The sequence below is a fragment of the Mizuhopecten yessoensis genome, unplaced genomic scaffold (genome assembly GCF_002113885.1).
Source record: "Mizuhopecten yessoensis strain PY_sf001 unplaced genomic scaffold, ASM211388v2 scaffold9507, whole genome shotgun sequence".
Classification (NCBI taxonomy): domain Eukaryota; kingdom Metazoa; phylum Mollusca; class Bivalvia; order Pectinida; family Pectinidae; genus Mizuhopecten; species Mizuhopecten yessoensis.
This window is the reverse complement of record NW_018408082.1, coordinates 44,633-72,248: the sequence shown is the minus strand read 5'-3', so window position 1 is coordinate 72,248 and position 27,616 is coordinate 44,633. Positions and strand designations below refer to the sequence as shown.

Here is a 27,616-nt window from a genome sequence, read left to right as displayed (position 1 = left end):
TAAGTATCAATTATACAATAAACAACTCTACAGGAATGTCTTTATCTATTGTCCTATACCATAGTACCACTATACCATAGTACCACTATACCAGAGTACCACTATACTATAGAGAACTAAACAGGAACGTATCCATCTATTGTCCTATACCATATAGTACCTCTATTCTATAGAGAACTATACAGGAACGTATCCATCTATTGTCCTATACCATAGGACCACTATACTATTGAGAACTATACAAGAACGTCTCCATCTATTGTTCTATACCATAGTACCACTATACCAGAGTACCACTATACTATAGAGAACTGTACAGGAACGTATCCATCTATTGTCCTATACCATAATACCACTATACTATAGAGAACTCTACAGGAACGTCTTTATCTTTGTCCTATACCATAGTACCACTATACTATTGAGAACTATACAGGAACGTCTCCATCTATTGTTCTATACCATAGTACCACTATACCATAGTACCACTATACCATAGTACCACTATACTATAGAGAACTATACAGGAATGTCTTCATCTATTGTCCTATACCATAGTACCACTATACCATAGAGAACTATATAGGAACATCTCCATATATTGTCCTATACCATAGTACCACTATACTATAGAGAACTATACAGGAATGTCTCTATCTATTGTCCTTTACCATAGTACCACCTATACTATAGAGAACTATACAGGAACGTCTCCATCTATTGTCCTATACCATAGTACCACTCTACTATAGAGAAGTATACAGGAATGTCTCCATCTATTGTCCTATACCATAGTACCACTCTACTACAGAGAAGTATACAGGAATGTCTCCATCTATTGTCCTATACCATAGGACCACTATACTATAGAGAACTATACAGGAACGTCTCCATCTGTTGTCCTATACCATAGTACCACTATACTATAGGGAACTATACAGGAACGTCTCCATCTATTGTCCTATACAATAGTACCACTATACTATAGATAACTATACAGGAACGTCTCCATCTATTGTCCTATCCCATAGTACCACTATACTATAGATAACTATACAGGAACGTCTCCATCTATTGTCCTATCCCATAGTACCACTATACTATAGATAACTATACAGGAATGTCTCAATCTTTTGTCCTATACCAATTAGTACCACTATACTATAGGGAACTATACAGGAACGTCTCCATCTATTGTCCTATACCATAGTACCATTATACTATAGAGAACTATACAGGAATGTCTCCATCTATAGTCCTATACCATAGTACCACTATACTATAGATAACTATACAGGAATGTCTCCATCTATTGTCCTATACCATAGTACCACTATACTATAGAGAACTATACAGGACATCTCCATCTGTTGTCCTATACCATAGTACCACTATACTATAGAGAACTATACAGGAACGTCACCATCTATTGTCCTAAATCATTATATAACTCAATGTAAGTGATCGTAATACAGCTATGCTATATAGCAACACCAGAGGTCATAATACCTCTTCACCACTGAAAGAGGTCAAATGTCATAATGATACCACTATATCATTTGGTAAAACAAGCAGGCAAAGGTCAATATATCCTATAGTTTAAAGTAACACAAGAGATCGTGGGTCATAGACTCCCTCTACCCAATATACACAACACAAAAGGTCATACGTCTGTGCCCACTACATGTAGGTATACGCTGACATCAGAGGTTGTAAGTCTACTGCACTGTAGTAGTTCTAGTGACCTTAAACAAGAGTGTATTAATATACCTAATTTACAATACATCTTTTACATAAATTCTGCGACATTATGCTCTTTAGATTACTTAATCCATTCAAACTTGACAATTATGTCAGAGATTGAGCTAGGATGTGTATTGATTTGAATGATGAATTTTTGGTGAGGATTTTGACTGTTCCTGTTTTATAACCTTACTGACCCTCAAACACTGGTCCTCAAAGTCTTACTGACCATCAATGCAAACACTGGTCCTCAAAGTCTTACTGACCTGCTAACACTGGTCAATACACACAAACTCTGATAAAATCAGCATAAATGGAGTACAACATTGTCTTAAAGTAAAATTTAAAATACCATACTGGTATAGAAATTCTATACATTCTGAATGTCGTTGTGGTAAGTAAATAAAACCTTTAACTTGATGCAGTAAAAATGTCATTGGCAAGAAAAGTATGTACCTTAAACAATGATTTATATATAAAATATCAGGTAAGACATAAAAGTAGTACAGAGTACTAGGTGCTGTAGGAATGCTGATTGGTCTGGAATTGATGTTGGATTATGGGATACAGTAGCTTCCACACTGAAGCGTGTATCACACATCTTTGCGTGCCATTAATGGTAGGATGGTCATCACCAGCGTTTCTTTGGCAGCCATGATATCATAAATATCATCAAGGGCCAGGTCTCTCAGCACAAACTTATTTATCTCCAGTATCTCGTCTCCTACACTCAACAGACCGGAGTACATGGCTTCCTGTGGACCCTCGCTGAACCGTGACACAAACACTCCTGTAAATGACAGATTGAGATTTACTGAAATATGTTACTTATACCTCAATCTTCAATTTTAGTTATTATTACCTAGTTTATATTAAGTATTGGGGGCTCTCACTCACTAGTAATTTCCAATTCCTCATTTCGTTCCATTTGGGTTTTAATTCCTGGGGAATTTTCCCCCCAATACTTTTCTGTAATATTATTTACTTATCTGTTGATTATTTTACTGCTTTTGCTTTAATTTTTCGGTATTTTCTTGATACTACTAGGCTCTTGAATCGCTCCGGAGTTTCGTCTTGCCAGCTCTTAAATCGCTTAAGTCTGGTGGTCAGTTTGCCTCTCTTGAATCGCTCAAGGCAAAGCTCTCTGCTTTTAAATCGCTTAAAAGTTTTCTTTATTACTTATGAGTATTTTATATGCAGCTCTTGAATCGCTCAAGGGTTTGCTCTAGATATCTACATGTATACTGTCTTGATTCGCTCAAGAATGTTCACTAGATATTTACATTTGGCCTGTCTTGACCTGTCTTGAATCGCTCAAGAGTTGTCTGGCCTACTTAAAATATATTGCTGAGAATACATTTTTTCCTTGTGGCCTCTTTCTTTGCTTAGGAGGCTACCTCGACAGTACACGTTTGTTTTTGTAGTATTGTATATAGTTAGCTTATAGTGTTGAGTGAGTAGCCCCTGATACGCCAAAGTATAAGTTTGTATTTTCTTTTTATCTTGCTAACTGCCTCATTTAAATATCTTGAATTGTAATAAACAGGTAAACTGTTGTTTTATCGTTTTTGTTGTGTATAAAAGACATGGTTGAGTGATTATTGAGATTTACTGTTATGTTACAGACATGGTTGAATGATTATTGAGATTTACTGTTATGTTACAGACATGGTTGAGTGATTATTGAGATTTACTGTTATATTACAGACATGGTTGAGTGATTATTGAGATATACCGTTATGTTACAGACATGGTTGAGTGATTATTGAGATTTACTGTAATATTACGGCCACAGTTAAGGGGTTTACACATGAACTTTACAACAAAATAACAGGGCATTTAATCTCATAAATAACACAACATACCATGATTAAACTGAGCATTGCCCCTGGCAATGAAGAATCCAACTGGCCCGTGTTTTGGTTTGTGGATTTGGATGACCTGTGTTCCGTCCTGATTGAGTTTGAGGAGCTTGCCGAGGGGGCCATTACTCTCCACCAGGCCAGCATCCGGTGTGCTGTCCAGGGACTCCAGGGACTGACATGAGGAAACTTTCCCCACATAACCTCCTCGTTGACCTTGTTGTTTCTGACCTTGATCATTTTTAGCTTTTTCTGGTGGAGTTTTGGTGTCAACACTGGAATGAAATAAAATAAAGAGTACACATAATGAAATACACACATAATAAAATACACACAAACTGACTACACACATAAACAACTAAACTATAACCAACTACACATATAACCAACTAAACTATAACCAACTACACTTATAACCAACTAAACAATAACCAACTAAACTATAACCAACTACACATATAACCAACTACACATATAACAAACTAAACTATAACCAACTACACATATAACAAACTAAACTATAACCAACTACACATATAACCAACTACTCATATAACCAACTACACATATAACCAACTGCACATATAACCAACTAAACTATAACCAACTAGACATATAACCAACTAAACTATAACCAACTAGACATATAACCAACTAAACTATAACCAACAACACATATAACCAACTAAACTATAACCGACTACACATGTAACCAACTAAACTATAACCAACTAAACATATAACCAACAAAACTATCACCAACTACACATATAACCAACTACACATATCACCAACTAAACTATAACCAACTACACATGTAACCAACTAAACTATAACCAACTAAACATATAACCAACTACACATATAACCAGCTACACATATCACCAAGTAAACTATAACCAACTACACATATAACAAACTAAACTATAACCAACTACACATATAACCAACGAAACTATAACCAACTACACTTATAACCAACTAAACAATAACCAACTAAACTATAACCAACTAAACATATAACCAACTACACATATAACCAACTGCACATATAACCAACTAAACTATAACCAACAACACATATAACCAACTAAACTATAACCGACTACACATATAACCAACTAAACTATATCCAACTACACATATAACCAACTACACATATAACAAACTAAACTATAACCAACTACACATATAACAAACTAAACTATAACCAACTACACATATAACCAACCAAACTATAACCAACTACACATATAACCGACTACACATATAACCAACTAAACTATAACCAACTACACATATAACCAACTAAACTATAACCAACTAAACATATAACCAACTAAACTATCACCAACTACACATATAACCAACTAAACTATAACCAACTACACATATAACCAACTAAACTATAACTAACTACAAATATAACCAACTACACATGTAACCATCTAGATTTAACACACACACAACTAGAAACAACATTCTGGTGATGAGAACATGTGTACCTTACCTTTCCTTTCCAGCAGTAGAGACTGGAGCCATGGGTGGTTTGGATTTCTTCTTTCTGGTGAACAGAGCAGCTTTGATCTTGGGCATTTTAAAGCCTGACTTCTTCTTCTCCTTATTTTTGTCCTTTTTGATGTCATCAGAGTTGTCTTCCCCTGCCTTGTTCAGGCCCTTGTCCAGACTGACTGCTTTACGGATGGCCTTGAACTTGCTCTTGGCAGATGACCTGACCTTGTCACTGAGTGACTGTTTTGACGCGCTCAGTTCCTTACTCCTCACTAAGTTACTCTCCTCCCTGTAAAACAATCATCAACAACTTTTTTTTATCTCGGTTAATATTCTATTACAAATATTCATTTTGATAAAATAGCATTCATGTTGTTAACATCAATAATTTTTTTCGACCAGTTTATAAAATAAGAACCATGTTATAGATGTAAAGTCAAAGCTGAAGGATACTTCTTAAACGAAATATTTGGTGTAAAATTTGAATACTTGAGTTGTGAGCCCGTCTTACAAACAAAACCAGCAATCCCTATTTGTTGTAATTAAATTATTGCTGTAACATCTGCACGAATTTATATTTCAGTTATTCCACCTTCTCGTGTAAATGAGTGATAGGGTTACCTACCTTTGGTATGCCCTCTTTGGTACGGGGGGAGTGCTTTCGTCCAACACAGTGATACTATCATCCACGTGACTACCTGCTGCTACGAAGGAAAACTGCTTTATTTGGTTATCTCCCCTGGCTTTAGTATTTTCTGTTTCCAGAGTTTTGATACAGAGGTCCAATTCAGCACAGTTGTTTGAATCTGAAGATAAATTTCATATGTACCCAAAAAATATATTATTCTTATATGTAAATGGTAGCACTATTTATAGAAATGCTTGTTTTCACATTTACTTGGAACATTGGAAACCTACAGGACTACAGCAAGGACTAGGAACAATACTCCTGAGTTAATACTGACAGTAACAACGACGCGTGGCTAATACTGAAAGCAACAACGAAGCTAGGCTAATACTTACAGTAACAACGACGCTAGGCTAATACTGACATAATACTGACAGCAACAACGATGCTAGGCTAATACTGACAGTAACAATGACGCTAGGCTAATTCTGACAGTAACAACGACGCTAGGCTAATACTGACATAATACTGACAGCAACAACGATGCTAGGCTAATACTGACAGCAACAATGAAGCTAGGCTAATACTGACAGCAACAACAATGCTAGGCTAATACTGACAGTAACAACGACGCTAGGCTAATACTGACAGTAACAACGACGCTAGGCTAATACTGACAGTAACAACGACGCTAGGCTAATACTGACAGTAACAACGACGCTAGGCTAATACTGACAGCAACAACGAAGCTAGGCTAATACTGACAGCAACAACGAAGCTAGGCTAATACTGACAGCAACAACGATGCTAGGCTAATACTGACAGTAACAACGACGCTAGGCTAATACTGAAAGCAACAACGAAGCTAGGCTAATACTGACAGCAACAACGAAGCTAGGCTAATACTGACAGCAACAACGATGCTAGGCTAATACTGACAGTAACAACGACGCTAGGCTAATACTGAAAGCAACAACGAAGCTAGGCTAATACTGACAGCAACAACGAAGCTAGGCTAATACTGACAGCAACAACGATGCTAGGCTAATACTGACAGTAACAACGACGCTAGGCTAATACTGAAAGCAACAACGAAGCTAGGCTAATACTGACAGCAACAACGAAGCTAGGCTAATACTGACAGCAACAACGATGCTAGGCTAATACTGACAGTAACAACGACGCTAGGCTAATACTGACAGCAACAACGAAGCTAGGCTAATACTGACAGCAACAACGATGCTAGGCTAATACTGACAGTAACAACGACGCTAGGCTAATACTGACAGCAACAATGAAGCTAGGCTAATACTGACAGTAACAGTGACGGTAGGCTAATACTGAAAGCAACAACGAAGCTAGGCTAATACTGACAGCAACAACGACGCTAGGCTAATACTGACAGTAACAACGATGCTAGGCTAATACTGACAGTAACAACGACGCTAGGCTAATACTGACAGCAACAATGAAGCTAGGCTAATACTGACAGTAACAGTGACGGTAGGCTAATACTGAAAGCAACAACGAAGCTAGGCTAATACTGACAGCAACAACGAAGCTAGGCTAATACTGAAAGCAACAACGATGCTAGGCTAATACTGACAGTAACAATGACGCTAGGCTAATACTGAAAGCAACAACGAAGCTAGGCTAATACTGACAGCAACAACGACGCTAGGCTAATACTGACAGTAACAACGAAGCTAGGCTAATACTGACAGTAACAACGACGCTAGGCTAATACTGACAGCAACAACGACGCTAGGCTAATACTGACAGTAACAACGACGTTGCTAGGCTAATACTGACAGTAACAACGACGCTAGGCTAATACTGACATTCAAATTAAAGAACTGGTAATAAATTAAGGGTTCATTGGTGTTGATGTTCTGATTGGTGATCACATGTTTAATGGTATTAAAATGCTGATAAGTGTTGACGTATTATTTACGTCAACATGTTATTGTGTTGATATACTATTTACATTTACATGTTAATGGTGTACGATTGCGATTGGCTTTAACATATTTGTTGCTGACATCCTAGTTGATGTTGACATTTTTTTGTGTTAACATGCTCATTAGTGTTGACATTTTTTTGTGTTAACATGCTCATTAGTGTTGACATTTTTTTGGTGTTGACATAGTAATGTTGCTGAGGTTAATTGATGTTGACATGTTTCAGTCTTTAGAAACAGGATAACTGAATATTAACTGACTTGAATAGTATTAGCTAAGTGGTATTTTCCCTTTACCTGTACCATTATTTCACTAGTTTGAATACAGCACTACTGAGCATCACTAAGTGTTAGAACTGCTCCACATAAATACCACTTACCTGAGTTATCCTGTGTCCCTGGACTGACACTGGAGTCACCGTGTACAATCACTGTGGCGTATGGAACCTCTACTGGTGCTGGGTCCATATCCTGTGTATTGACTCCTTGCTCTGGTCCCTGGTTTTCGTGTTTTGGTCCCTGGCCTCCTTGCTCTGGTCCCTGGCCTCCTTGCTCTTGTTCCAGTTCTTCAGGCTCTGATCCCTGGTCTTCAGGCTCTGATCCCTGGTCTCCTTGCTCTGATCCCTGATCTTTTTGATCTCGTCCCTGGCCTCCTTGCTCTGGTTCCAGTTCTTCAGGCTCTGATCCCTGGTCTTCATGCTCTGGTCCATGGTCTTTTTGATCTGGTCCCTGATCTCCTTGCCCCTGGTTTCCTGGAATGGGTACCCAATTGTCAGAGTTACCTTGTTTGTTGTGTCTTGTACTTGCTCCTGTGTTGTACTCCACATCCCTAGAAACATCCACATTACTACTGACCCCAGACACTATATCCACCTTCCCACTGTCACCATCACTGACTGTATCCGCCTCACTGTCCTCGTCCGTATCACTGGTGTTATCCTCGTCCGTATCACTGGTGTTATCAACAGGAGAGTTACTAATAATCTTAGATTGCACTGTTTTCTCTTTTGTCCCATTAACATCAGGTTGTGTGGCCAGTGTTGGCTCTAATTCCTCCCTGCTTAGACCGAGATTGCCTGGATCAACCATTACTGGAAGTGTTTGGTTTGTAGTCTCCATGTCATCATGTGTGAACACTTCATCCTCAGAATCTATCGAGTCATCTTGTTTCTCCTCTCCTACAGCAGATTGTTGTTTTACCTGTGTGTGATCACCTCCTACCTCTAAAGGCTCTACTTCCTGAGTTCCCTCACCAGTTCCTGTCTCACCTATTCCTGTCTCACCTATTCCTGTCACACCAGTTCCAGTCTCACCAGTTCCTGTCTCACCAGTTCCTGTCATACCAGTTCCTGTCTCACCAGTTCCTGTCTCACCTTTTCCTGTCTCACCTATTCCTATCTCACCTATTCCAATCTCACCTGTTCCAATCTCACCTTCTTCACCTCTCCTTCCCTCACTTATTTCCTGAGTCTTATTTTGATTTTTCTGCCGTAAATCTATAACCACAGGTTTAGCTGAGAACACACTATCCAAGTCACTCTCTATCAACTCATCAATGTCCACTCCATTCTGGTCAAGATTGACCAGGGCAGCTTCATAGGCGGTCAGCTGGCTGTCTTCCAGATGTGTGCTGTAGGCAGGAGGTGGTCCCAGCACTGCTTGACCTGGCAGACAGTCACTTGTACTATTTACAGTAGAGCAGTGTGCAGCAGTATGGCAGTCGTCTTCCTTGACGTTGTTCTGATCTCTAGCACCTTGATGTTTATTATTGATTTGAGGACTTTCATTATCAGAGCGATCACCTGATTCTACATCTTCAGCATGAAGACTATGGTTTTTGGACTTTTCATATTGCACAGAGTAGAAAGTTTCGTTTGCTTCCTGGTTAAGAGATGAATCTGATTCAGAAGACCGTTTTAACATAGTCTCTAAATCCACAGGTAAATTGGCTTCTACCTGAGATGGATTGTAATGGCCTTTTTTACCTTTGAAAATGTTCTTAAAATGGAATTTCTTCCTGGGTGAATGAGAATGTAACGTGACTTTTGGGTAGGATTCTGTAAGGTCTGTCAAGGTTTGCTGAGAGGCCACCAGAGTGTCAGTTGACAAGTCGGACTGAAACGACCACACTGATCCTGTATTTGAGGACTTTGAGAAAAAAATTCCAGGATTTTCTAAGCCAACATTTCTGATGTCCGATTCAGACACCAGCCTACGTGATCCTAAATCCTGTTTTTCAGGGACCACATTTAAACTTTGGTTTGACTGATGCATGCCAGACTTTTGTATTTTGTTTCTGCTGATCCCTGAACTACTGGGAGGTCTTGGTGAACATAAGACAGACACCTGGTCATCACTTTGGCATTTTTTTCTGTATAAGGGAGCACTATCTGGAGGAGTCATACAATGTCGTTTAGCATGATACTTAAATTTTTGGCGTTTCTCATGGTAACGTTCTTGGATCAGAGTTTCGTTATAAGTTTTCACCTCTGGCATTCCAAGACGTGGATCAGAGTCATCTTCTTCCTCGTCAAAATGGACATGACTACAAGTTTGGTTCTGAGCATCCCTATTTGTGGAGTCATGGCAGTGAGAATGCTGAAGGTCACGCCTTGGTGAGTCATCAGATGAATTATGCATAATGTTAACAGGCGTTTCCATGGAGAGTTCACTTGACAGATTCTGGAGGTCGTTGCCAGGTGTACTGTGAAAGTCATTTTCTGGTAAACTGTGATCGTTGACAGATGAACTGTGATCATTGACAGGTAAACTGTGATCGTTGACAGGTAAACTGTGATCATTGACAGGTAAACTGTGATCGTTGACAGATGAACTGGGATCATTGACAGGTAAACTGTGATCATTGACAGGTAAACTGTGATCATTGACAGGTAAACTGTGATCTTTGACAGATGAACTGGATGGTATCCTTGACATTGTTTGCTGTACTATTGCTTGCATCATTGCCTCTGACTCAGACTCTGGGGAACTGTAAAATAAAGTGTTGAATGGACAAACTACACAATATCAGTACTATGGTTCATAATTAATATATGTGAAACTAGAAAATGTTTGTAAGACATGAATGCCCCCCACCACCATGTGGAATTAGTTTCATTGGTTGATAATTTTCTAATAAATAGTTACAAGGACTTTGATTTTGACACCCTGAAATATGTATGCATCCAAGGTATTATCATTCTTCAAGTTGATAAATGGAGAAATACAGAGAAATTGTTTCTATGAATAGCAACTGAAACAATGACCATTGAAATAGGAACTCATCCAAGGTATTCTCATACCTTAAATCTGTATAAACTTTGATCAAAATCTGTTATAAAATCCAGTAGTTAAAATGATGACACTGAATTGTTTGATGACTTTCTATATATAGCAACAGTGACCTTGGCCTTAAATTTAATTGACCTTCAAACCCTGAAACACAAAGATGCTGTGGTATTATCATACCTGACCTTTGTATAAAGTTTGATCAATATCCATCTGATATAAAGTTGGAAGATTTTCTATAAATAGCAATGGTGACCTTGGCCTTGATTTTAAAATCCTGAAACAGGTATTTTCATACTTGAAAAGCTGTATAAACTTTGAGAAAAAACTGTTAAGAAATGAAGAGTAAGGACAATGAATGATTTGATGATTTTCTATATACAGCAACAGTGACCTCAGCCTTGTCAGAGATATCTGTCAGAGGTATTTTCATACTTGACCTTGATCAAAATCAATCAAAGAATGAAGTTGTTAAAGTGTTAACATTCAATCACCATGCGATGGGACGCAAGGTGACAGGATGGGACGGACTTGGTCAACACTATATGCCCCCCCCCAACCCCAACTGTATTTGAATCACTCTGTACCCATGTATTGATACCAATCAGCACGCCTATATTTAACCAATCTGTACACCTGTATTTTACCAAATCATCGGGTGTAGAGCCAACGCCGTACTTCTGATCTAGGTTCTGTAGGTTCCGTTATCCCTTGCTTGGATACCCAGGGGTATGCAGGGCGATTGAGGAACGGGAAACTATAAAGGCAATATTCAATCACAAAAAGCTCAGGATAGGTTGGTTTCTTTATTGTATGTCTACCGGTTTTGCCCGAACATGTGGGCTTCTTCAGGACCTGAAGAAGCCCACATGTTCAGGCAAAACCGGTAGACATACAATAAAGAACCCAACCTATCCTGAGCTTGTTGCGATTGAATATTGCCTGTATTTTACCAATATGCACACCTGTATTTGGACCAATCTGCACACCTGCATTTGTACCAATCTACACACCTGTATTTGGACCAATCTACACACCTGTATTTAAACAAATCTGCACACCTGTATTTTTACCAATCAGCACATCTGTATTTGTACCAATCTGCACACGTATTTGTACCAATCTGCATACCAGTATTTGTTCCAATCTACACACCTGCATTTTTACCTGTTTATATGTGTACCATGTACACCTACATATGTGTGTATCATGTACACCTATATATGTGTGTATCATGTACACCTGTTTATATGTGTACCATGTACATCTGTACAAATGTGTACCATATACACCTGTATATATGTGTACCATGTACACCTGTATATATGTGCATACCATGTACACCTATATATGTGCATACCATGTACACCTGTATATATGTGTACCATATACACCTGTTTATATGTGTACCATGTACATCTGTACATATGTGTACCATATACACCTGTTTATATGTGTACCATGTACACTTGTATATGTGTACCATGTACACCTGTATATATGTGTACCATATGTACACTTGTATATATGTGTACCATGTACACCTGTATATATGTGTACCTTATGTACACTTGCATATATGTGTACCATGTACACCTGTATATATGTGTACCATATGTACACATGTATATATGTGTACCATATGTACACCTGTAGATATGTGTACCATATGTTCACCTGTATATATGTGTACCATATACACCTGTATATATGTGTACCATGTACACCTGTATATATCTGTACCATATACACCTATATATGTGCATACCATGTACACCTATATATGTGTACCATGTACACCTGTATATATGTGTACCATGTACTCCTGTATATATGTGTACCATATACACTTATATATGTGCATACCATGTACACCTATATATGTGTACCATGTACACATGTATATATGTGTACCATATACACCTGTATATATGTGTACCATATACACTTGTATATATGTGTACCATGTACACATGTATATATGTGTACCATATACACCTATATATGTGCATACCATATACCCCTGTATATATGTGTACCATATACACCTGTTTATATGTGTACCATATACACCTGTATATATGTGTATTATATACACCTGTATATATGTGTACCATATCCACCTGTATATATGTGTACCATGTACACCTGTATATATGAGTACCATATACACCTGTATATATGTGTACTATGTACACCTGTATATATGTGTACCATATACACCTGTATCTAGGTGTACCATATACACCTGTATATATGTGTATTATATACACCTGTATATATGTGTACCATATTCTCCTGTATATATGTGTACCATATACACCTGTTTATATGTGTACCATATACACCTGTATATAGGTGTACCATATACACCTGTATATATGTGTACCATATACACTTGTATATATGTGTACCATGTACACCTATATATATATGTGTACCATATACACCTATATATGTGCATACCATATACACCTGTATATATGTGTACCATATACACCTGTATATATGTGTACCATGTACACCTGTATATATGTGTACCATGTACACCTGTATATATGAGTACCATATACACTTGTATATATGTGTACCATGTACACCTATATATAAATGTGTACCATATACACCTATATATGTGCATACCATATACACCTGTATATATGTGTACCATATACACCTGTATATATGTGTACCATATGTACACCTGTATATATGTGTACCCATGTGTATACTCATTACATGACAATGAAGGTTTTATTTGGGACATGTAACTCACCTGGAGGTAGGTATTGGTGACACCCTGTCTGTCACCCCTCCACCATTTTCTATTTCATCTGTCACACCAAGATCTTCTACAGAAACAAATAACACTTTTCATTATCATATACCTGGTAACATAAGTTACTATCACATTAATAACCATCCTGGTACACATGTCTTATCTTAATTATGTGACATAGTTATAAGGACTATTAAACCAATCAACAACCATAATAGTGTTTCTGATCTTTGATCATAATCACGATATTATTATATGGACATCTGAGATTCCTCTGTCATGCTGTTTGGTATGTGGAGTGTGTAAGGATCCTGTATACTTACCAGTATAGGGTATAGGTCAGTGTCCATAAAATGTATTTCTGTGTTAATACAAACAAAACCTTTGCCTAACTTTGAATCATGCCAGTCAACACAAGTCAGACCACCAATCATTCTCTGATTAATATGACTTGTAGATCATATCATAACACACATTTTTACAACTGCTCGAGTAGTAAGAACTTTTTTGAACTATAAAGCTAGTTTCCAGTTTCCTTTGCTTCGTACAAATTCCATGGAGTACCATTTAATTTCAAGGGAATTCCACTGATGGATGGACGAAGTGACATACTGACTTTCTGATGAATGGATAAAGTGACATACTGACTTGCTGGTGGATGGACAAAGTGACATACTAACTTTCTGATGGATGGACAAAGTGACATACTGACTTTCTGATGAATGGACAAAGTGACATACTGACTTTCTGATGGATGGACAAAGTGACATACTTACTTATGGATGAACAAAGTGACATACTGACTTTCTGATGGACAATGTGACATACTGACTTACTGATGGATGGACAAAGTGACATACTGACTTTCTGATGGATGGACAAAGTGACATACTGACTTACTGATGGACAGACAAAGTGACAAAGTGACTTTCTGATGGATTGAAAAGGTGACAAACTGATTTTCTGATGGACAATGTGACATACTGACTTACTGATGGATGGACAAAGTGACATACTGACTTTATTTAGGATGGACGGACAAAGTGAACTGAAGACCAATATATATTGATACTTCACAGGTAGCAGCCTGTCCCCTGATCACTACACAAGGAAGCCAGTTAACCCTCACACTTGTACTGTTCAAATAGTTTGATTTCCAATTAGTGTGTCAGTATTGTCACCTGGGCAAGCTCAGTCATACTTAAATCTGGGTATACATGGCTATAGCTGTGTTTAAACACCAGTAATTATTTATTCTGTCAAACAGAGTATGAACAGGTTTCCTGTTGTGATTATACCCACATGACTGCAATATAGTCACACATTCAACAGCTACACTGACAGGTTTACAACCAAGCATAAATAGAACTTAGGTGTTTAAAAAATATTGATTTCCACGCTGAATATCGGTCAAATATCGGTCAAATATCAGTCAAAAATGTCTTTTATCACACCCTAATGTTTTTTGCTGTGACCACAATAGGGAGATCTAGACTGTACAGGAATTTAAATGTTTGGACTTTTTATTATAGTACCTGTCTTAGATTTCAACTTAGTGATTTGAAATGTGCGCATATCTTATTCAGCTTAATGTGTGTCTTTAAAACACGTTCAGTCTTGCTATGCTGCTGCATTATAAAATAAAAGCTAGAAAAAAAAGGCAAAATATCCCACAAATATCATTTGCAATCACTACAATCAAATTGTTAAATTGAAGACTCAAGAAATTTGATATATTACACATCTTATACATCACCGATCATCAGTATTACTTCTATATTTTATAAATAACATCTAACACTGATTAAATTGGTCAAACAGTCCGTAATGTCAGGCTATATATATAGCTAAAGCTAAGTGGGGCTATAAAAACACCTACTTAATTTTGCTGATTGCAAAATTGCTTTTTATTACACTGCAGGTACAGTGTACTTAAACTCAGTTCTTGTATTAATGGGATCCTTTCATTGTGAAATTCTTACTGAATGAAGCCATGCATCTACCCCGGTGAAATACCACTATACTTAAATATTGACATGTATACTGTTATATTTCCCATCAAGTATCTCCTACAGTATTTTTGGGACACAATGTAATTCGACACTATTACTTGACCAGCCTGTTAAATCCCTAGAATGCCCAGTGTGTTGACTTAGGTGTACAAATAAGTTTTGATAACATATTAGGACAGCAAAAGGCACACAAGATCTTAACCTAGGCCGGCCATGTTTACCTACTGGCCTGTGTGGTGTGTAAAATTGATATTATAAATCACATTGACTCTGGTTAGAAGTGGCTTTTGTCAACTGGACACAATACACACAGCCGACAGTACACAGGTTAGTGTTTGGGTGTCAGTGTACATCACAAACATAAGGAGGAACAATTTAATACTACTCATTGTTATATATATATCACATACTTCCATACATCCACATACGCCATGCACAAACACCATAATGGACAGATGTAGGACAAGTGGACTCAACAAATCACATTTCCACTTAAGCTTATCACATGCCATGTAACTTACTATTTTACTGTGTAAGTTTTGCACTTAGAATCGCCTTCCTAAGATACATTGGTATAGCAAGTATGGTGAATGACGGTAAAATAGTAAGTGAGTTATATTTATACTCTGAACAAACTTTGGTATCAAAACTGAACAAAGGGCTACAACTCTGTTTAGTGGGGTATGAGAACCTATGCACAGCACTCCACCATCCCAAAATACATTAGTAAAGTACGGTTGGTGAAGGACGGCAAACTTAAAGTGTAGGTTCACAGAAACCCCTGCTTACTGCATATCTACAAAGTCTGAAGCCTATTAATGAAACCTGTACTATACTGTAAATTAGTACTTCAGGTCAAGATCAAAGGTCCTACTTTAGTCACAGTGACATCATTTTAAGATGCAACACACATGACCTTCTCATGATGTTCCTATATACAAAATATGATACCAATTCATGAAACAGAGGCGGAGATATGCTCTAACTCTTGAAACAACTATTTTAGTACTTGAGGTCAAGGTCAATAGTCAAACTGAAGACCTTATTTTAGGATGTGACACACTGCCTTTCGTAAGAACATCGCTAAATTATCTGCAGGACGTTTGGAGATCTGGTCAGTATACCATCCGCACCAAACTCAAGTTATACAATAGTTGTGTCCTACCAGTTCTTTTGTATGGATCAGAGTGTTGGAGGATGACGGAGCAAGATAAAACCAAACTTTCAACCTTCCACACCAAAAGCTTGAGAAGGATATTACGTATCTTTTGGCCTGAAAAAGTAACAAACCAAGATCTTCTCATAAGATGCCACCAAAAAGATATGGCCACAATTGTCATGAGAAGAAGATGGAGGTGGCTTGGCCATGTTCTCCGAAAGGATAGACAAGAAGTAACAAAAACTGCACTTCACTGGACACCGGAAGGCAAGAGAAAGAGGGGAAGACCTAAAATGACCTTGAGGAGAACCATAGAGGCAGAGGCAAGTCAACACCAACAGACCTGGGGAACTCTGCAGAGAATGGCAAATGACAGACAGATGTGGAAGAGCTTCGTTGCTGCCCTACACGCCACTGGGCGTACAGGGCAGTAAGTAAGTAAGTAACACTGCCTTTCCATGATGTTAAGTGATAATTTGTGAAACAGTGGCTGAGATATGCCCCAGAAACCATAGTCAGACAGGACGGATTGGTTTGGTTTGTTTAATTTTTTGTAACATCCTATTAACAGCTAAGGTCATTTAAGGACGTGCCTCCGTGTGTGTAGTGTATGCGTGCTTGCATGTGTGTATGCAGGAGACAGGGTATGTTGATGTGCTTGGAATTGCCACCTTGTGATAACGTGGATCTGATGCCAACTTTATAGTGCTATCTCACTGAAACACCACGTGGAAGGCACCCAGCACAGCATTCTGCCAAGTCACATTATACTGACAATGGGTGAACCAGTTGTTGCTATTCCCGTAAATGCTGAACGTTAAGCAGGGAATAACAACTACCATTTTTAGAACTTTGGTATGTCCCGGCCTGGGGACAGAACCCATTGCCTTCTCACCTGGGCAAACGCTCAATATTAAAGCCAAAAGTGAGGTGTTGCCAAGCAAGGCGATAGGAAATAAAAGGTAGTTAGAAGTAGAAAGAAAGATAAAGATACCAAATTTTGCAATGGGTGCAGCAGATTTATATTAGTCGCTTTTGTGTCCCCAAATAGAGGACACCAAAGCAAATCCCCAATTCTGTAGGGGGTTCCCACATTAGTCGCCTGCTACTATACATGCAGTGGGTAATAGCAGGTGTATTCTTTTCCCCGATCCCCCACCTGCAGGGGTGCAGAGAGGACAGACTAATGGACTGACAGATGCATGGACGAATCAATTACTATATATACCTGGCAAAGCCTGCATATAGAAAGCAAGTAAGTTTTGGTCTGGACAAAGTATTATTGTCACCAAGTTAGACATCACTTTACCATCATACATCCCGCCAATGTGACAAAATGACACAATGATAAAAAGGGTCCTAAGTCTGACTGACTGGTGATATAGTCCCCTCCAGTAGGACCAATGGGGAATTAATGTATTGTTTACATGTTATTCAGTTGATCTATAATGCAATGTAACTCTGTGCTCTAAGATGGCAGGATCTGGTTATACAACCTTTACTACCTTGCTTTATATTTGACACATCTTGGCATTAAACTCCTTAGCGGAGACAATAGTATGAATACATACCTTTATTTGAGGTCACTGTACCACCTGTATCGATGTCCAGATGTTCCTCATCTACCTCAAGTATGACATCAGTGAGAGTAAAACTGTCCAAGTCATTCATAAAGTAATTGGCATCAGTATTTGGCAAATCTCCATTTTTCTCCAATGCATCTGATCCATTAGGGTATTTGACATCTGTTGAGGAGTTGTCTGTGTTGTGATGATATCTGGTATCCATGGAGATAACAGATTGTATTGATGATGAGTCTACATCAATAGCACTATCTGGGGGAGAGTCTGGGCTGATCACCCGTGTGTATGAGGAGTCAAGGTCCTCAGAATGTTTGGAGCCACTGCTGTGCATACTCTGAGTGTCAAGGTCAAGCTTCTGTCTGTATGTCCTCAGTTGTCTGTCCTTGAGTTCCAGCTCCCTCTGTAGAGATTGTATTTGTTCCTCCTGTGCAAGTCTACTGGCATTTAGTATACTGTGGTATGGGTCCAAGTGTCTTGGTGATGACAGGTGGTCAAGGTCATCAAAGCCATGTAAATCTGATGACACACTACTAGTCCTTGACCTGCGTGCCCTTGGAGTGACCTCTGACCTTGGTGTCAGTCCAGGGTCATAGCTGTTTCTATAGTGACTTTGAGGGACTCCATTGTACAAGAGGTGATATAGTCTGTCGGATGTCGCATTAAGGCGTTCCTTCACTGTTCGGTCTGACATCATGGATGGTGTTGGACTGGTTTTACAGTCACGATCATACTGATGATTGCCATAGCTCAGAAAATCACTTAAATCACGCTCTAGACCAGACATAGGTCTCTCAGAACACACACTCCTTGTGTCCTCTGAGTCATAAACATCATCTTGGAACTGAACATGTAATCCGGAGTTAAATAAGCGCCGAGAAGGTCTGCGTGTCTTGGCTTCAGCTGAAAGTCTGCGTTGGAAAGCCTGAGGATATTTTTTATGGAGGTTTTGATAAAAATTGGAATTTTGTAATCTTGGATACTTGCTGCAGATGTCAATGTTGTCCATACTCTGGGACTTCGTCAAATTAGATCCCTGCTGAAGTGTAAAAAAAGGACAGTGGTTATCTTGATTGATCACCCTAATCATTACTAGACACTACATGCAACTTGTTACATTATACCTAGTACATCCTCATCAGTGAAATGTTAACGATCTCTGTCCCAATGAAGGCAAACAATGAAGAATGTGACTGTAGCTTTTCGTTCAAACAGTAACCTCCCTTTAGATTTGATTTTGGGTGTAACAGAAGCATGACTGGGTCAGGTAACTACCATTGACTAAGTAGCTCAGTTATTTAGAGTGATATCATATTGGTTTGGAGGTCCAGGATTGTAATCCTGGTCTGGCACAATCAAAGTTTTTGGCCCCATATTCAAATGTACATCTCTGTGTACTGTAATACATGACATACATCCCTGTGTACTGTTATACATGACATACATCCCTGTGTACTGTTATACATGACATACATCCCTGTGTACTGTAATACATGACATACATCCCTGTGTACCGTAATACATGACATACATCCCTGTGTACCGTAATACATGACATACATCCCTGTGTACCGTAATACATGACATACATCCCTGTGTACCGTAATACATGACATACATCCCTGTGTACCGTAATACATGACATACATCCTTGTGTACCATAATACATGACATACATTCCTGTGTACCGTAATACATGACATACATCCCTGTGTACCGTAATACATGACATACATCCCTGTGTACTGTAATACATGACATACATCCCTGTGTACTGTTATACATGACATACATCCCTGTATACTGTAATACATGACATACATCCCTGTGTACTGTTATACATGACATACATCCCTGTGTACTGTAATACATGACATACATCCCTGTGTACTGTAATACATGACATACATCCCTGTGTACTGTAATACATGACATACATCCCTGTGTACTGTAATACATGACATACATCCCTGTGTACTGTAATACATGACATACATCCCTGTGTACTGTAATACATGACATACATCCCTGTGTACTGTAATACATGACATACATCCCTGTGTACTGTAATACATGACATACATCCCTGTGTACTGTAATACATGACATACATCCCTGTGTACTGTAATACATGACATACATCCCTGTGTACTGTAATACATGACATACATCCCTGTGTACTGTAATACATGACATACATCCCTGTGTACTGTAATACATGACATACATCCCTGTGTACTGTAATACATGACATACATCCCTGTGTACTGTAATACATGACATACATCCCTGTGTACTGTAATACATGACATACATCACTGTGTACTGTAATACATGACATACATCCCTGTGTACTGTTATACATGACATACATCCCTGTGTACTGTAATACATGACATACATCCCTGTGTACTGTAATACATGACATACATCCCTGTGTACTGTAATACATGACATACATCCCTGTGTACTGTAATACATGACATACATCCCTGTGTACTGTAATACATGACATACATCCCTGTGTACTGTAATACATGACATACATCCCTGTGTACTGTAATACATGACATACATCCCTGTGTACTGTAATACATGACATACATCCCTGTGTACTGTAATACATGACATACATCCCTGTGTACTGTAATACATGACATACATCCCTGTGTACTGTAATACATGACATACATCCCTGTGTACTGTAATACATGACATACATCCCTGTGTACTGTAATACATGACATACATCCCTGTGTACTGTAATACATGACATACATCCCTGTGTACTGTAATACATGACATACATCCCTGTGTACTGTAATACATGACATACATCCCTGTGTACTGTAATACATGACATACATCCCTGTGTACTGTAATACATGACATACATCCCTGTGTACTGTAATACATGACATACATCCCTGTGTACTGTAATACATGACATACATCCCTGTGTACTGTAATACATGACATACATCCCTGTGTACTGTAATACATGACATACATCCCTGTGTACTGTTATACATGACATACATCCCTGTGTACTGTTATACATGACATACATTCCTGTATACTGTTATACATGACATACATCCCTGTATACTGTAATACATGACATACATCCCTGTGTACTGTAATACATGACATACATCCCTGTATACTGTAATACATGACATACATCACTTTGTACTGTAATACATGACATACATCTCTGTGTACTGTAATACATGACATACATCACTGTGTACTGTTATACATGACATACATCCCTGTGTACTGTAATACATGACATACATCTCTGTGTACCGTAATACATGACATACATCCCTGTGTACCGTAATACATGACATACATCCCTGTGTACTGTAATACATGACATACATCCCTGTGTACTGTTATACATGACATACATCCCTGTGTGTAGATCAGTCTGACCCTGTCAACAAACTGTACAGTGTGGCCCAATATTTAAAATTACCATTTAAAAAAAATGGCTTAATTAGAAACTAACTTCACATCCTTTTATAACCATGGATCTCCCAAAAATACTTTAATGTTGAGTGCACAGCTTTGAGCCCTGGGCAGCATCTTTTAATAGCATAAAGACGTAAATGTCAACAACTTCCTTTGATGTGTTCATTAGTACATTATGTAGACTTGGTATGATTTTTTGATCATGATCATCACTGCCTTGTGGACGATCAGTTAACTTTAATAAGCTTTATCAGTTTGGAAAAACGTAACATCAAAGTTTTACTCTAATATTTTTTGTTTTTCACATTGTTTGTGTATTTAAATCAAACTTTGATATGATGATCAGTTAAGTTATTGCTCAACTAAACCTCCATTGTAATAAAAAATAGTAGTAATTATTGATGCTAATTGTGAAGAGTTGGGTACAAAATGGCCCATTTATCTGTCACTGCCAGCATGGTCATACAGATATAATTGTCCCAATGCTATACAAAATGTTAAAATTCAATATTTGTGGAAATGGCAAAAATATTATCTCTTAAAACAGCATACAAATAAGTGGATGGGTGCAGGGCAGATTGCAGTTGGTGCAGCCCCAGGAGATTGGGCCTGAGGAACACACTGACAACAAGTTACATGTACGACAATACGTGTGTGAATTAAAGCTAGCAGGTTATCATTTATACACAACATAGGTAGGTAACCTGTACCTTGATTAATTACCAGTACTAATTAACTACAATGGCTGACATTGATAGCGATCGCTGGTGACTGTTCTGTACACTAGCTGTATATAGGATTGAAGGCCTGTTGAAATCTCTGACACCTGGTCTGACTTTAACTTATACATTACAATGTACCTGTGTTCTGTAAAATAACACGACACCTGTACAATGGTGTTAGTGCTAACAATCAAGCTGATACAGATATTATGTCAGGACGTGACCAATGACATAGACATAACCTTACATTACCTCCCCTTTTGATCCTCATACCAGAGATATTTCATTGTTCTGGGACAGTCAGCCGATGTCTTTGGACAAAATTTGTCACAGTGATCAAAATTTGGAATATTCAGAATTATACTGAAAAATCATCTTAAAAACTAAAACAACGATGTTAACTATATAGGTCATTATTCTATACAGTTGTACATGCTGTGTTTTTTCTCCCTAAATTTTTATGACAGCCTGTTCGTTCCTTCACCAAAATAACATTTATTTATTTTTTATTGAATAGGGAAAAATTCCTCATTTTCTTTTCTTGATTTGTGGAAAATAAAACACATTTCTTGCCAAGGAAGCAGTCTGTATTGTCCTGTAAAACTAGCTATAGGCAAAAACATCACAGCATTATCATCTGATTGAAATCAAATAAGAGAAAAAAAGTAAAAAGAATTTTTGAAAAAAAATACTACCATGTCCCATTGAAAACAGGACCTAATCACGCCTAAAAACAACATGTTACTGTGGTGACCAGTGTATAGATAACATGTTACTGTGGTGACCTGTATATATATAACATGTTACTGTGGTGACCAGTGTATAGATAACATGTTACTGTGGTGACCAGTGTATAGATAACATGTTACTGTGGTGACCAGTGTATAGATAACATGTTACTGTGGTGACCTGTATATATATAACATGTTACTGTGGTGACCAGTGTATAGATAACATGTTACTGTGATGACCTGTGTATATATAACATGTTACTGTGGTGACCTGTATAAATATAACATGTTACTGTGGTCACCAGTGTATATATAACATGTTACTGTGATGACCAGTGTATAGATAACATGTTACTGTGGTGACCAGTGTATAGATAACATGTTACTGTGGTGGCCAGTGTATATATAACATGTTACTGTGGTGACCAGTGTATATATAACATGTTACTGTGGTGACCAGTGTATAGATAACATGTTACAATGGTGACCAGTATATAGAGAACATGTAACAGTGATGACCTGTATATAGATAACATGTTACTGTGGTGACCTGTATATAGATAACATGTTACTGTGATGACCTGTGTATATATAACTTGTTACTGTGGTGACCAGTGTATAGTTAACATGTTACTGTGGTGACCAGTATATAGAGAACATGTTACAGTGATGACCTGTGTATAGATAACATGTTATTGTGATGACCTGTGTATAGATAACATGTTACTCTGATGACCTGTGTATAGATAACATGTTACTGTGATGACCTGTGTATACTAGATGACATGTTACTGTGATGACCTGTGTATAGATAACATGTTACTGTGATGATCTGTGTATAGATAACATGTTACTGTGATGACCTGTATATAGATAACATGTTACTGTGGTGACCAGTATATAGAGAACATGTTACAGTGATGACCTGTATATCGATAACATGTTACTGTGGTGACCTGTATATATAACATGTTACTGTGATGACTTGTGTATATATAACATGTTACTGTGATGACCTGTATATAGATAACATGTTACTGTGGTGACCAGTGTATAGATAACATGTTACAGTGATGACCTGTGTATACTAGATAACATGTTACTGTGGTGACCTGTATATATAACATGTTACTGTGATGACTTGTGTATATATAACATGTTACTGTGATGACCTGTGGATAGATAACATGTTACTGTGATGACCTGTATATATATAACATGTTACTGTGATGACCTGTGTATAGATGTTATTGTGGTGGCCAGTGTATATATAACATGTTACTGTGGTGACCTGTATATAGATAACATGTTACTGTGGTGACCAGAGTATATATAACATGTTACTGTGGTGACCTGTGGATAGATAACATGTTACTGTGATGACCTGTATATATATAACATGTTACTGTGATGACCTGTGGATAGATAACATGTTACTGTGATGACCTGTATACATAGATAACATGTTACTGTGATGAGTGGTGACCAGTGTATAGATAACATGTTACAGTGATGACCTGTGTATACTAGATAACATGTTACTGTGGTGACCTGTATATATAACATGTTACTGTGATGACTTGTGTATATATAACATGTTACTGTGATGACCTGTGGATAGATAACATGTTACTGTGATGACCTGTATATATATAACATGTTACTGTGGTGCCCAGTGTATAGATAACATGTTAAAGTGATGACCTGTGTATAGATAACATGTTACTTATAGATAACATGTTACTGTGGTGACCAGTATATAGATAACATGTTACTGTGATGACCTGTATATATATAACATGTTACTGTGGTGCCCAGTGTATAGATAACATGTTAAAGTGATGACCTGTGTATAGATAACATGTTACTCTGATGACCTGTGTATAGATAACATGTTACTGTGATGCCCTGTGTATAGATAACATGTTACTGTGATGACCTATGTATAGATAACATGTTACTGTGATGACATGCAGTTAGATAACATGTTACAGTGATGACCTGTGTATATATAACATGTTACTGTGGTGACCTGTATATATAACATGTTACTGTGATGACTTGTGTATATATAACATGTTACTGTGATGACCTGTATATAGATAACATGTTACTGTGACGACCTGTGTATAGATAACATGTTACTGTGATGATCTGTGTATAGATAACATGTTACTGTGGTGACCAGTGTATAGATAACATGTTACTCTGGTGACCTGTGTATATATAACATGTTACTGTGATGACATGCAGTTTATATATAACATGTTACTGTGATGACCTGTATATAGATATCATGTTACTGTGATGACCTGTATACATAGATAACATGTTACTGTGATGCCCTGTGTATAGATAACATGTTACTGTGATGATCTGTGTATAGCTAACATGTTACTGTGATGACCTGTATATAGATATCATGTTACTGTGATGACCTGTATACATAGATAACATGTTACTGTGATGAGTGGTGACCAGTGTATAGATAACATGTTACAGTGATGACCTGTGTATAGATAACATGTTATTGTGATGACCTGTGTATAGATAACATGTTACTGTGATGCCCTGTGTATAGATAACATGTTACTGTGATGACCTATGTATAGATAACATGTTACTGTGATGACATGCAGTTAGATAACATGTTACAGTGATGACCTGTGTATAGATAACATGTTACTGTGATGACCTGTATATAGATAACATGTTACTGTGATGACCTGTATACATAGATAACATGTTACTGTGATGACCTGTGTATAGATAACATGTTAATGTGATGACCTGTATATCGATAACATGTTACTGGGATGACCAGTGTATAGAGTGATGACCTGTGTATATATAACATGTTACTGTGTTGACCTGTATACATAGATAACATGTTATAGATAACATGTTACTGTGGTGACCTGTATATATAACATGTTACTGTGATGACCTGTGTATAGATAACATGTTACTGTGATGACCAGTGTATAGATAACATGTTAACTGTGATGACCTGTATATAGATAACATGTTACTGTGATGACCTGTGTATAGATAACATGTTACTGTGATGACATGCAGTTTATATATAACATGTGACTGGGATGACCTGTATATATAGATAACATGTTACTGTGATGACCTGTGTATAGATAACATGTTATCTATATACAGGTCATCACAGTAACATGATATATATACAGGTCATCACAGTAACATGATATATATACAGGTCATCACAGTAACATGTTACATATACAGGTCATCACAGTAACATGTTATCTATAACATGTTACTGTGATGACATGCAGTTTATATATAACATGTTACTGTGATGACCTGTATATATAACATGTTACTGTGATGACCTGTATATAGATAACATATGTTACAGTGATGACCTGTCTATATATAATGATGTAGTATAACTATTGTTAATGGGCATTAAGTAACTTCAAGCCAGAAATATGCCAAAACAATTTGGTTTCTTCTTCATTAGAGATGCAAGACAGAAAATTGGAACTCTCTACCTTTAGAGAAAGCCCTTTTTTCTCTGACAAAAAGTAAGTTGAATGATAAGCCGAAATAGATTTCATATATAAATATGTCTTACCCGTTGCTTTCGTGGTTTGATATTTTTAGCGTAAGCCAACCATTTCCCCCTCTCTGGTGGTCTGGACCGAGCTCCATAGGGGATGTAGCTGTCTGTACTGACCCTGGGGGGTTCAAAGCTGGAGGCATTGCGGGTCCCCCACTCAGATACCCCATCTCCTCTGCTGTCAGAGTCTCTGTCATTCCTGCTCTCTGCAGCAGATCCATCTCCATGGTAATGGCGATCACTGAATCTTCTGCTAAGACGCTCATCTAGAAGTCTTGACGATGTTACGAGATCCAGATAAATATCACGTGGAGGTGTGTCAACATGTTTACCTGAGGTATTTATGTTATCTGAAGACAGGTGTAAACTGTGAGGGGAGGAACGGTATCTTCTGTTTCTGGAATACATTTCATTTCTTTACCTATTTTAACAAACACACACAATTTAATCATCACGAGGCTTACTTCCATTTTCAAGTTTTCGTGCATATGATTGATATTTTAATCCGTTTGACATCCCGAGGTAAACACCACCTATCCATTGTTAGTGCACGCTGTCACAGGTA

At 37.7% G+C, this 27,616-nt stretch overlaps 1 protein-coding gene across 2 annotated transcripts; it reads right to left on the bottom strand.

Moving 5' to 3' along the window:
• Window positions 1-201: 201 nt before the first annotated feature.
• Window positions 202-27,616, bottom strand: LOC110458247. 2 transcript variants are annotated; one of them, XM_021509859.1, is made up of 8 exons: window positions 27,067-27,616; window positions 18,515-19,562; window positions 13,770-13,845; window positions 8,086-10,694; window positions 5,743-5,923; window positions 5,116-5,406; window positions 3,609-3,880; window positions 202-2,533 (listed from the first exon to the last, which is right to left on the bottom strand). In XM_021509859.1, the coding sequence occupies exons 1-8, from the start codon at window positions 27,457-27,459 to the stop codon at window positions 2,337-2,339; spliced, it is 5,067 nt and encodes a 1,688-aa protein (XP_021365534.1). In that variant the 5' UTR covers window positions 27,460-27,616; the 3' UTR covers window positions 202-2,336. The 2 variants fall into 2 exon arrangements, with proteins under 2 accessions (XP_021365534.1, XP_021365535.1); XM_021509860.1 differs by having other exon boundaries at window positions 18,515-19,559.

Bases quoted from the DNA above. Each gene is read 5' to 3' on its own strand.
- LOC110458247 (XM_021509859.1), bottom strand. From the start codon at position 27,459: ATGTATTCCAGAAACAGAAGATACCGTTCCTCCCCTCACAGTTTACAC. The intron at 10,695-13,769 runs GTGAGTTACATG...TTTATTTTACAG, and splicing joins TCACCAATACCTACCTCCAG to TTCCCCAGAGTCTGAGTCAG. The intron at 3,881-5,115 runs GTAAGGTACACA...ATTTCATTCCAG, and splicing joins TCTACTGCTGGAAAGGAAAG to TGTTGACACCAAAACTCCAC.